This window comes from Hippocampus comes, unplaced genomic scaffold (assembly GCF_001891065.2).
Source record: "Hippocampus comes isolate QL1 unplaced genomic scaffold, H_comes_QL1_v1.1 scaffold674, whole genome shotgun sequence".
NCBI classification, from domain to species: Eukaryota; Metazoa; Chordata; class Actinopteri; order Syngnathiformes; family Syngnathidae; genus Hippocampus; species Hippocampus comes.
The window spans coordinates 272,298-284,935 of record NW_017805878.1 but is presented as its reverse complement, the minus strand read 5'-3'; the positions used below and the strand labels follow the sequence as shown (position 1 = coordinate 284,935).

At 50.4% G+C, this 12,638-nt stretch overlaps 1 protein-coding gene across 17 annotated transcripts in view; it reads right to left on the bottom strand.

The window, feature by feature from the left end:
• Positions 1-12,638, bottom strand: part of epb41a (erythrocyte membrane protein band 4.1a) — a 27,204-nt gene that overhangs the window by 2,603 nt on the left and 11,963 nt on the right. For 6 of the 17 annotated variants that reach the window (XM_019888961.1, XM_019888962.1, XM_019888963.1 and 3 more), the window contains 18 exons: positions 12,303-12,407; positions 12,062-12,104; positions 11,878-11,953; positions 11,276-11,494; positions 10,321-10,408; positions 9,580-9,732; positions 9,385-9,482; positions 9,125-9,300; positions 8,764-9,014; positions 8,614-8,688; positions 8,003-8,050; positions 7,442-7,504; positions 7,269-7,316; positions 6,390-6,560; positions 2,637-2,765; positions 2,398-2,499; positions 1,258-1,338; positions 468-587 (listed from right to left, as the gene is read on the bottom strand). In XM_019888961.1, coding sequence (XP_019744520.1) covers positions 489-587; positions 1,258-1,338; positions 2,398-2,499; positions 2,637-2,765; positions 6,390-6,560; positions 7,269-7,316; positions 7,442-7,504; positions 8,003-8,050; positions 8,614-8,688; positions 8,764-9,014; positions 9,125-9,300; positions 9,385-9,482; positions 9,580-9,732; positions 10,321-10,408; positions 11,276-11,494; positions 11,878-11,953; positions 12,062-12,104; positions 12,303-12,407 — 2,025 coding nt within the window. In that variant the 3' untranslated portion in view covers positions 468-488. The remainder of the gene's footprint in view (positions 1-467; positions 588-1,257; positions 1,339-2,397; positions 2,500-2,636; positions 2,766-6,389; positions 6,561-7,268; positions 7,317-7,441; positions 7,505-8,002; positions 8,051-8,613; positions 8,689-8,763; positions 9,015-9,124; positions 9,301-9,384; positions 9,483-9,579; positions 9,733-10,320; positions 10,409-11,275; positions 11,495-11,877; positions 11,954-12,061; positions 12,105-12,302; positions 12,408-12,638) is intronic. The other 11 variants (XM_019888966.1, XM_019888968.1, XM_019888967.1 and 8 more) reach the window with 11 other exon arrangements.

Genomic DNA, 12,638 nt, shown 5'->3' with positions numbered 1-12,638 from the left:
AAAAAAAAACTGTAGCTCGGTGGCCATTTTTCAAGGACTTTGAGGATCATGAATGCGATATTTTCAGACATCATCACATCACAAATGATCACCACTCCGATGGCGGTGAAGGATGCCAGGCAGATCATTTTGGTATTTCTTTTGGGGGGGTCCCTCCGCATTTTTGTCCTCGGTGCCGTGACACACTTTGTCTTTTCATGATCATAAATGCTTTCTATTGAAAGAATAATGATGCATACGCCAAGCTTCGCTTTCCACCGTTCCCTTCGAAAACGTCACAACCTTTATCTGTTGCGGAGTTGAGGCGAAAGTTGCGGCAGGTCGTGAATTCAAGAAAAAGGAAGGCAACGCGAGCAAGAACGGGAAAGGGCGCAACACCTCGGAGCCCAAATACGGCCCACTTGGAAAGGGACTCGAACGCGAGCCGGCGCCGTACCCGGCAAACGCAGCGGAAGCGGCGTACCAACCTTGCGAGGGATGAGCCGCTCTCACTCGGGGGAAATCTCCGTTTCTTGATGGACAACCACTTTGGTGACCGACATATCCGGGTGTTGTTCTTTGGCTTCTTTTATAGCCTGGGCCAAAGCCTGAACACAGGAAACAACAATCGGCGAAGGCTTCTTCAGTCGCGCGTGATGAACGGCTTCCGTTAAAACAGCCGGTGGAACAGATGCACTCGATATGCACGTGCGGTTGCTGAGTTCATCGTGCAAATCATTTCCGCTTCAGCATGAAGAATCTATGGCGCCGCCCAAACGGATGCATCCCGGCATCGTGAAATCACCGCGCACGCATCGATGCAGATCGACGACTTTGTCCATCTTAGTCTTAACCGGGCGGCACTTTGCGTTTAGGCGAGCTTGGCGGCTGAAAACGGAATCAACTTGCACTCACCTCGGCCGCGTCAGCGGCCAAACGTTAATTGCCGCCCCCGACGCTGGGAGTGGGCTTCGCCTGTTAGCGCCCACGTTCATATGCGCATTGCTACTCTTGTCCACCGTAAAAACGGTCAGCACCGTCTTTTCTGATCAAGGCTTTTCCTCCCAATAAAATCGAAAAATATTGTGCCGATGGCTTGCGGATCTTCACAAGTTGAAGTGGACGCTGGACGATTTTGCTGACTATCGTTTTCAGAAACTAGGTGACAACAAAACGTGACAAAGCAACCCGAGACACAATATGACAAGGCTTGCCCCCCCACCCCCCTCTCGATTCACTAATGTAGCGCCCCTTGAATGTGAACAAAGCACAATTCACCTTGTCATGATCAATTTCGGTGTCTCCGGTAATGACGATCCTCTTCTCAATGCGAGTTTCTGAGATGCCTCCTTTCACCGTCTGCGACAGACACGATAGGGCTGAAACCAAACATTTCAAGGTGGGCGCGGGGGGGCGCACATCCGACACAAGACAAAGCAGCTCGGCTCGGTCGGTCCTGGAATTTCAACAGATTTTTCAGGCTCACTTTTTTCTTCTCTTCCGTTTCTGTTCGGTGTTTTGCGCGGTGTGATGAGCAAACAGCGTTTTGTTTTTTTGGGGTTTTTTTTTGGTCATTGGCTCAACGGAAAAGTGGGGATTCAAAAAAAATTACACACATATACACAGAGCTGTGCACGAATCTGTTTGCAAACTCGGACGCTGGACCTGAGAAGCCCTCCGAGGTTAGCTTAGCGCCAGCTAGCATGACACACACACGCAAATCACCGGCGCCGCTTCAGACTGAAGCGACAGCTCGGGGTCATTCGTTTGGCCGCCTCTCCAAGTCACAATCGAACCAAAACGCAAGGTCCAAATACTTTGCTTCGGATTTGGGGAGTGTTTTAGCGTCAGTCGGAGTCGATTAGCATTTTGTGGGTTCTTGTTTTGTTCAATTGCCGCTGGCTTGACAGGGACTCTCCAGCGCGCATACCGAGGAGCTTTCTCTCACCCCGACCACCACCGACAAAGGACCGAGTCCAATCGTCTGTGACCGGCATCACCCGGATGGCCTCCAATAAACGGTGGTTCATCCTTGAACGCCTATTAAAGAGCCTCTTTATTGCAAATGCCAGGTCAGCTGGTTGATGTGCTGTCAAGTGAGGGATGTTGGAAAGAGGGAAAGCCATGTTGTCGTTTGATGCTATCTGCGGTCAAGAAAAAAAATCAATAAAAAATAAATAATATGAACGTGCAAGTATAACGCATGAAACGGATGACAGATCGTCGCGATTCGTGATTTGTCACGTTCTATCTCCGTCTATTCTGCCACAGCGGCTGCTTTTTGAGGAGCGCGCCCGATGTGCGAGAGAGGGCGCGCTTCCGAGTGACATGGGCACGACGACGCTGCGGCGGCGGGTTGAACGGAAAGCGCAACCGCAGCATTCAAGTACGCGGCCCGTATTGATCGGCGAGGCAGACCTTGGTGATCTGGGTGGTGGTGGTGGTGCTTATCGTCTCGGATGTGATGGTCTGGGCACTCAGGAGCACTCCCGAGTCCCTGTCCGCAAAGGGGTCCAGCGGCTGCGGGAGAGACGCCATTTCAGCCATCGGGCCGGTTTGCGATGCCGCGAGGCCTCGTGCCAACGCGGCGGTCCCAGTGTGAGAAATGAAGTGAATGCCGAAGGTTCTGGCATCGCCGGGCTCCGAATGCCTCTTACCTGGGCTGACTCGTATGTAATCGTCTTTGTCTCCGTGTGAACCAAGGGGATGTCCTTCAGGGCCACGGTTCCTCGAAGAGAGTTGGTGACATCCGAGATGGTGATTGTCTGGGTCTTCAGCACTGGAGACTGCAAAAAAAAAAAAAAAAAAAAAAAAAACACCCCACAGTCAGAAACGAGCTCACTCACGCCAGCAGCGAATCACATTTGCAGCCATGCACAGCTATTTAATAGAGACACAAAGCTGTTGGGATGTCTTAGCGGTTCATGCAACACTGAAAAATCGACCATTACAGCAAATGTTGAGGAACATTTTTTTTCTCCCCCCTTTCGTTCATGTGCACCGCACTCGAGGGGAACCAAGTTGTCAAGCCAAAGAAATACAATTTCATCCAACATGATTCATCCCAAGTAAAAGAAGGCCGGACATCAGACATTTTTCTTCAGACGTTAAGAGATTGTAACTTATAAGCATGAGCCGAGTCAATCAAAACATGGCAGAAACTCCAAGTGAGTGAAAGCGATTCGATTGCGGTCTCTGGGCGGCGTCATTGTCTTCATCAGGATGAGAATGTCAGATCCGAGAAGCGGTTGCGTCGGATGGAAAATGTCCCAAAAGTCTTGCAAGTTGTCTTGAATGGGTGTGCAAAAAAAAAAAAAAAAAAAGCAGCTTCTGATTGGAATCTGGATGTGTCCACCATGGCGACAGCCGGCGCCTTTCCTTTGCAGCCCTGGAATGTTCCGTTCCTCTGCCTGAGCAGGAGCTGGCCAACGGGGAGAACGTTCGCCGTCTGCGGGTGCTGGGCCACATAAAGGTTGCAGTGCATGCGTATGAGGAGGCCTCGTTTTTTTTTTTTTTTTGGGGGGGGGGGCACGGACCAGTTGAGACAAGAGCACATGCTGTTTGCGGACCGGAAACCATTTTCTCATGGCTTTGAAATGGCCACTTTTAAAGCACTGGTACTGACCACAAAGATCATGACAGAGTCATTCGACGTGTTTTCATTCCTTTCAAACAGTTTGACACAAATACCAATTGAAATAAAAGACGGCGCGCGAAGGAGAAATGGACCAAGCGAGACTCATCAACGTCATGTTAGCAGAATCATTTTCCAGTTCGGATTCGACTATTTTGCGACCGATCAAAAGATGACAGGGGCCCATCGCTGCTTTCATCCGCCGGCGGAGAGATCACGCTCAGCTTGGCCGCTACCTCTCCATTTCCCCTTCCCAAGAAATGTCAGACTTGCTTTGCGGCGATCATTTTGGCGAGGCCGCATTCCGCTGTACATGTACAGGTTTGTTTTTCAAACGAAAGCCAACCACAGCGCGGTCAGAGCCATCGCCAGCAGAGCCGACAGGAAGAAGGACGTCCGAGAGTGGCCGTCGCGCGTGCGCAGCCTGCAAGGGCCGCCCTCGGCCGAGCCGTCCGAGCGCCTGGCCTCATCTGGCACCCCGATGGCCACCTCTGAAGCGTGGCCACCGGCTTGCCGCTCTTCTTCCTCCTCCTCCTCCTCCTCGCAGTCATCTACCCAATGCACCTCACTGTCCTCGTCATCCGGCAGAAAACCATGCCTGAAGAGCGGCGGTTCCCCCGGCGTCGGGGCCAAGCCACATGCGCTTACCTTCGGTCCAAACAGTGACTGGCTCCCTCGCTGTGCTCAGCAGCGGAAGACCAGAAAAGACAAATAACAATCAACAGACGGGTGGAACGTGCAGATGGCAAGTGGGACCAACAAGATGTAGCGGGAAAGCTTTTGGGGCTATCGCTAGGGGTTGCTTTTTCTCCATTCTGGATCGACACAGCTCGCGTCATGAACCGTACGGACAAAAAAAACAAAAAAAAAAACACCTGAGCAGTTCCCCCACTATTCCAGAAAGACATTTGTCGAGGTTATGCTGGGCCTGCGTCTATTCGTTGAGCTCATTCCATGCCCAAATGTACAAATAAGTTTGCAAAAAGCCAACCATCAAGTGCCTAAACTTATAAATAAGCGTCTCGGGGTGGTCACGAATGCCACCCCTCAGAGAGAGCAGAGAACTACTCTGGCGTCTCTTCGCCGGCTCGTTTTTGAGTTCTTTGGAAGATGCCATCATTTGTTTTCCAATCTGGAAACGGCCTGGCCCCGCCTTTGCTCCGCAGCGCGGACGCGATTAGAAGTTGGGAGACTTCTTAGCCGCTCGCTCTCTTTGGAATGACCTCTCGTCTTCGAAAAACCTCGTTTGGAGTCTTTGGCGTTGGACTCGGCACGAGACTGTTTTGAGTTGGACTGTTTTTGTGCTTCCCGCTGCCTTGCTTATTCATTTGTGGGATGAATTCATGTTTTTGCTCCATGTAGAGCATTTTGTGGACAGCGATGGTGGTTTGAAAGTGCTCGAGGAAGACACCGTTGAGGTTACACAGATCCTCACCAAAATTGAACGGGATTTATTTTTTTTTTAAATGTACTCCTGATATTTTACGATTTTATTAGGTTAAAATGACTGCTGGGTAAAATGTCATTAAAAAAAAAAGGAAGGCCAGCATTCGCGATTGTACGGACTGAGGAACATCTCTTGCACTTACATTGCGAAAGGCAAATGTTAAATGTCGCGTTTTGATTATTAGGGGGAAGGACGAGACAACAGGCACCGCCTTGAAGACATAAAAAGACGACGGGGGACAGTAAGGAATGGTAGGGGAAGGAGACAGGTCCCAGAAGAGGGGGTGGAAAATTCTCGGTCTTATCGATTGGTCCCCCGGCTTTTGCTTTTCTTTTTGCCCTTCAACCGCCAACCAGGCTCAAAACATGCCACAAGATCATCCGGGCAAACGCAGCCATGCGGCGCGTTGCTCCATCAAGCAAGACGACAAGCTGTGCGAGCATCCATTGGAAGAACAAAGCCAGCGCAAGGCCATGATTTATTAAAAAAAAAAAAAACCAAGTTGGGATCCAAGACCTGAAACACACCAAAGTGCTTGGCTAGCTCTGTGGCTTCACAACTTTTCCCGACTCATTTGTCAGGCGGCCTTGCGTGTGCGGCCACTGGCAACAAGAGCAAAAATCTTTGCCGGGACACACATTCTGAGACCGAGGCTTTGAGTTTTGCAGCCAAGCGCAGCGTGGAGATGTTCCACATGGGGTGTTCATTCTCGCCAGTAAGCCACGGTCTCCGGGTGCCATGCTGGGCTTGGCTGCGGTGACCTTTGGCCTGCCTGAGCCAAAGACGTCCTCAATGCAATGCACCTTTTTCCTCAGATGCACGAGGGGTTACTTTGCACGTGGCGCAACTGAGCACATCAAGCATGGTTGCAAAAAAAACAAACAAAGAAAGCCCCCTTATGGCTCATGCAGAAGCCGGCAGCGCCATCAAGTGGATCATCGGGGTACAGTTAAAAAATAATAATAATATAAAGCTGCCAAATCAATCTCGGGCAGCCTTTCCATTGTTGGCTCATAACTTCAACTCTCAACATGCCGACATGCAAGTGTCAATAACATTTTAACATTTGCAACAAATTTTGCTGGTGACGAGCTGTTCATCTTAGGAGACAGCAGAGCAGTTGACTTGAAAAAGGCCGACGCAAAACATGTTGGCTATTTTTTTTTTTTTTTTGCGTTGGTGTTCAGATCCATTCGATATTGGCATGAATTGAACAGATTCGTCCAAAAGGCTTAGCGTGACGGATGACATTTGTATTCAAGGAAAATAAAGTCTCCCTCTCGATATCAAGAAGAGAGGCAAGGTGGCATTATCCGCCGGCCGACTCACCGCTGGTGGCAGCTGGCCGTTGATGCTCGCCGTGCGGAAAGGCGAGTGGGTGGAAAGACGCTTGTCCCACTCGCTGGGTCGAGGCTCTGGGACGGACTCCATGAAACTCCTCTTCAACTCACTGATGCTTGTGTGGTGACGCATGATCTCCGTCTGGGTCTTATCCACGTCCTTCAAGGAGGGCGAGAGATACAGAATGGGGAAAAGAAATAATGTGGTCAAGGAAAAAAAAAAATGGAAAAAGGTTACAGTTATAAATTCTGATGAGAAAAAAAAATGGTTGCATGCAAAATGAATGTCAATGTGCACACTATGACTGACGGCGTGGTCACGGAGGACGAAAGGACAAGAAGCAACCATGATTCTTCAGGAATGCAACCGCACAATGAGACGAGCGTCCGCGGTCATTGACTGACACCGACGCTGCATGACTGGGGGGGGCGGAACACATTTCATTCTGCGCTTCCCTCAAGGAAGATTGTCAGAACTGAAAACCGATTTTGTCATCCAGCACATCATAATTCAATACCCGGAAAATATTTTCAGCAATGACCCCCGCGCCGTAGTTTGGACACCTCCTAATCCGGCCCTTGAAAGGGTTGGAAGCATCACGATCAAACGCTTGACAACTTGCATCGTTTGTTGCGACACGAGTGCGTTGAACGTGAGAGCATTCTTGTCTTCTCTCTTAAAACAGGCTGGACATTTCTCGACCTTTGACGCCTCTTTACGGGAGGACAAACGGCACACTTCCAACCCAGTTTCAGATTCTCAATGCTAACGTAGCACGCGAAAGCTCTCTCCCAGTCATGCTGGAGTGCAGCTCATGGAAACAAGACATGAAAGGTGATCATGTCAAAGAGAAGTCGAGTTACTTGCATCAGAGTCAGAGAGGAAAATGGTGCATGCCAAGCCTTTCGGGTCAAGCTGAAAACAACACAATGAGGAAAAAGACACAAAAGAGTCAAAAATAAATAAATAAAGTCGACCCATGGATGAAGCAGGCAGAAAAACATGAAGGCAACATTCAAAACGGAGAAGACCATACAAACCTCCAACATTAAATTGCTATGTCTGATATAAATAGTTTCACCCTCAAGTTTCTTAGCCCGTTTCTGTAGTGGGGGGAAAAATAGGGGGTGGGGGGGCACACACAAGAACATCTGGTTGCTATTCATTGTGCAGTCGTTCACAACAAACTATTGCGCTTGCCTTCCAAGGGAATCCAATGAGAAGCATCGGCCAGGGCAAAAACAAACAAACCAAAAAAAAGCAGAAACTGCGGAAGAAAATAAAATGGGTTGCAAGGAACCGGAGTGGGACGCAGAACAAAAAGCTAGCGTAAACGCCCGTACGGAAAATCGAAACGGATTTCAATGACTGCATATTGCGTGGAGGCAATGGAGAGAAGAAAAAAAAAAAAAGGCGGCAGAAGCCATCATTTCACATCAAACAGCAGCCGGCAAAAAGAGATGAATAATCAAGTCCGCTTGGACACACAACATCCAGAGAAAAGGCAGCCAAAACGGTCCCTCATTGGTGACACCAAAGAAAATGGCGACGTGGAACTGACGCAAGCATGAGCAAAGGCGGTTAGCAGACGTGATGCTAACCTTCCTCACTCGCGTGGTCTCCATCTTTGATTTGTCCCGAGGACACTGCTGCTCTCCCATCAGAGAGGAAAAACAAAGGTTTGCGTTAGGATTCTCAAATTGTTTGGAAAAGTTGAAGGGCATACCGCACATGCGCAACACTTTCGAGTGATCTCATGTGCAACCGAGCTGAAGATGTGATGCCGCGTCGGACATGATATTAACAGTCGCTCTTTCGGTCGATTCTTTTTCCAACTCAAATGTATTTCTAGAGCACTTGAAAACAACCACCGCTGCATACAAAGTGCGGCACACGCGGCAATAAATTGATCACAAAGACAAGTCAGTCGGCAGCAGCGGCACTTTGGACCGACTGGAGACGCTTGATGGAGGATTGCCCGACTCCAAAGTCAAGCGCGTGACGGTCGAAGGCGCGAGTGGCTGTTTTGAAGTGCTCAGCAGAGAAAGGAGGGGCTTGCCTCGGATGCACGACGGCCGCCCCAAAGGAAGAGGCCACTGACTGCGTCTACCCAATGTCGCTTTCATTCTGGTTTCCAAAATAAAGCCCTCTCCTTTGTGCTTTGTCCTTGAATTTTATTCGGTCTGGTCATGCATTGCGTAAAGAGACAAACCTGGGTCTTTTTCTCCCGTTCCCCATTGGCGGCGGTCACAGAGGGCGAACGTCTCCGTTCTCTCCCGGCCGACGTCTAGGAGGCCCGCAGCCCTCCCTCCCTCCCTGACGACAACAACACAAACAAGAAGCCAGGCTTCATGCTCGATACCTTCAATTCTGGAGTGGACTCCGCTCTGGGGCTCGGGGTTTTGGTGGGTTCGGTTTTCCGACCGTGGCCCTTCACCTCGGTCTTCCTGTCGGCAGAGCGGCGGAACTTGGGCGCGGCGCCGTTGCTGCGGTTGGGCGGATGAAGGCTGCGTAGCAGCGGCGACGGCGGCGCCTTCTCCCCAGGAGACAGCGGCGACATGACAGGCGCGCTGACTGGGCGGGTGGATTTGTTGTCTGGGGTGGATGCCATGGCTTCGGGGGAGACACAGGAGGGAGACGTTCAAGAGTAAGTTGAACAACCCCTTGCATGGAGAACGGTCCGGGGGATCCTCCATTGACAACGTCGCTATTCAGTGCTCTACCTCCATCCATGCTGCGGGAGTTCCTCTTACTGGAAGTGCGCTGGAAAAGAGGCGCCGGTCTGTCAATGAGGGAGCTGGCCTGTTTGGTCTGAGCCTGAGTTCGACCGCTGTAGCGAAATTTGGAGCCCAGAGGCAGAAACTTCTTGGGAGTCGCGACCATCTCGGTGGATGTCAGCCTACACACGCAAACAGAGTTGGACTTGGGTCTCAATGTGTTCGCGTCGCCATGAGGCGGACGTCGAAGGATCCTCATACGATACCTGAAGAAGGTGTGATGTTCGACACACACTTTCCACAGTTTCTTGGCTGCTTTGTAGTGAGGTAGTTTGAAGCCTATCGCGCTCTCATAGTGCTCTACCTGCTCGAGGAGATGGCAAGATGGCGGAACGCCAGCCGGAGATTTGAAAAAAAACGTCTGCGGAAGCCCTTGAATGTTTGCTTTTGGGACGGTGTACCTCAGATGGGCGGATCTTGATGAAGAAGCTGCTGCGCTTGTAGGAGACTTTCAGGACTTTGGGCCAGGGAAAGCGGTTGATCCTCAGTTTGTCTTTATAAACCATCAACCCATTGGAGCAAACTCCCAGCATGATGCCGACGCCATCGAGATCCTGACAGAAAAAAATGCAACGGTGATGCTTTTCCAACGAGTCTTACTATTTCATACATTTGTACATGGCAGAATGCACCAACGTGAGCCGGATTCCCTTCGGCAAAAAAGCGTACTCAAAGCGAATTGCATCGACTCGTTCGGATGACATGACAGTGCCGCATGGTGAGCATTTACTAAAACGCCACAAGGGGGCAGCATACGCTTCTAAGAGGCACCATAGCCGAATGAAATCCCTGTTGGGATGCAAACGCATTGACCTGATTTCTGGTCGAAAGTCTGTTGAGTCACATGTCTTCCTGTTGTTGCGCCCACACAGGCAGACTCCTGACATGTGACGCCATGCCTTGTGTGTTTTTCTTTTTTCCCTCCCTCCTATATATGCCCTTATGGGTTTTGCCCTTGGGGGGGGGGGGGGGCATCAGGAACTCTGACTTCTTAAATCCAGCCTAATATTGTCTGCGGGGATCATGTAGCTGCTTTGCTGTCACAGTATCTTTTCCCCCACCACCCCCAAACCCCCCCCCCCCCAAAAAAAAAACAGATAATTGATTTCCTTTTGTCATGAAAGTGCGCCAACTGTGTTCACCTTAGCCTGGTGTAGGTCAACTCCATACATGGACAGCTTCTTTGCGTTCTCCAGGAACATCATGTCAGCCTGAGCCGGACTCATTGACCTGCAAAAGCAAGGCCAAGTCACACCTTGACAGGTACAGTCAATCCTCATTGATCGCGGGGGCCACGGTCCAAAAAGAACCCGCGATAGGCGAAACCCGTCCAGTAGCTCCTCCAGGTTTTCTTTCTCATTTCGAAAGACCCGACGAGTCGACCGATGCTCAACAACATTTATTGTCCGCCCGTCCATGAAAAATTAGGGCCAAAATATCCAATGAAACAGCATGTACAACATACCTAACGAGATGCATCTCCACCACATGAAACAGGCATTCGTCATGGCCAGAAGCCCGTTTCGCCTCCTCAGCAGCTCCTATATTTTGTTGTTCTACTTCTTCCATTCATAACTTTGCTGCTGTGAATTGGGAATTTCTCCATTGCGAGACGAATAAAGGTTTTCTTATCTTAATCGGGAACTTTGGATTCATTCAAAGAAATCGAAGCACCTCACGCTTTGGTGTCTTCCCTCAAACTGACGCGACTGCTCGTCGACACGGACCACTTCCGACCACTCGATGCAATCCTCAAATGCAACGGCAGGGGGCACAATGACGCAGGTAAACGCAGTCATGAGCTTCCTTTTGGACAGTTCTACAAGACTGGAGTATAGAACTCAGAGCAAAGATCAACAAGCGCTTTTTGTTGGCGGGCCGGACAGAGACGAGGCGCGGAGACTGTTCACGCGGGCCGACAGTCCCCCAGACAATCGGGACGCAGAAGGCAATGCGAAGCCGTGAAAAGGTGAGCCGCATTGTAGCGAGGGTTCCCCTTGCTATGATGATGATGATGATGATTACTATTGTATATGTGGCCTCGAAGCATGACTTGAATGTATCCGAGCACTTGGTTGCCGGAGCCAGTGTTCTGACCTGTAAGTGCGGTGAAGCTCCATCATCTTCTCCTCAAGCTTCTTGCTCTGCCCATTAGTCATCTTCATCTCCTTGGCATAATCACTGCCGTGCACCTCGGGGTCATACTCGCCCAACTCTGACTGCAGAGCGTAGGAGCCAAGCAAGGCCAGGGTGACAAATGAGCAGGGCAGACGCCCTTGCAGGATGTCCTTACGTAGTTGGAGGCACAGGTAATACCTTGAAGATGACAAGTCGAGATGTCGGTAAATAACGCACGTACTTGAACCCCTAAAACGGAACTGGCAACAACAACAACAAAAAAGTGTAGAAATTTTCTGACTAATTGTCACCCGAAACTTGCTGCGGCAAACATTAACTGCGCATCTTATTTGCTTTTTCTGGCACTTATACCACCACAAAGGTCCAGAAGAACTTCCAGACTTATGAATACATGTCAAGTGCCACTTGTTAGGTTGGGTGAAATATCAAAATGAGCACAACTCAAGCGTATCTCGAGAGCACTTGGTCTGCAGAGGCAAATAGCGGCCATGGAAAAGTAGCTTTTCATGCAGTGAAACATCGTCGCAAGTCTGACCGAAGCGGACGAACGAGTGCTGTACCTTGTGATGTCTTCCGATAACTGGGCTGGATCCGGCGGGTAGAATTTCACATTGAACGTGAAATCATAGCGGGAACCTTGAAATGAAGTGGTATCATAAATCCTACTGGCGTGGCCTTCGAGCTGCATGGGGAATGCGATCGTGTGGGGGGGCGGGGGGGGCATATTGAGCATATTGAGCTTACCTTGCACCTGCCTGCGGATCTCCTTGTCCAGGTCCATCCAAGTCTACAAAGAAATCCGTAAAGAAGCCACGTCATCATCTACCTTCTCGCGGATGAGGCTCCCCGCCCCGCCCCGAGCGCCGCAAGTTCATCATCGGCTTCCCGTGGACATTTCCAGATTGCGGGCGGCTTTTGGGCCGGAATACGGAAGTGGCTTTTGCCGGAGCGGCTCCAAACGAGTGACAGGTTGACGCCGGCTCACCTTGGCTTTGGGCGTCTCCCAGATGAGCAGCCCATAATAGTCCCTCTCCAGCAGATTGAGGTGGTCGCATACTTTTGTGAACAGCTCCTGGCCCTTGACGTGTTTCTGACACAAGCGCAAAAAAAAACAACAACAACAACAACCCACAAGACACAGTTTCATTTCGGGCTTCCAGTGACTTCAAGGGGACAGTCGTTTCATGTTTGGTGTTAAAACGGGGCTGAGCGGATGGTGAGAACGGCACATAAGGGGCTCGGGGGGAAACGTGTCCTAGCCCAGAGGAGCGCTAACAGCTTTTCGTCAGACGGAAGCAGGAGCTCGGCAAAAGAGAGACGT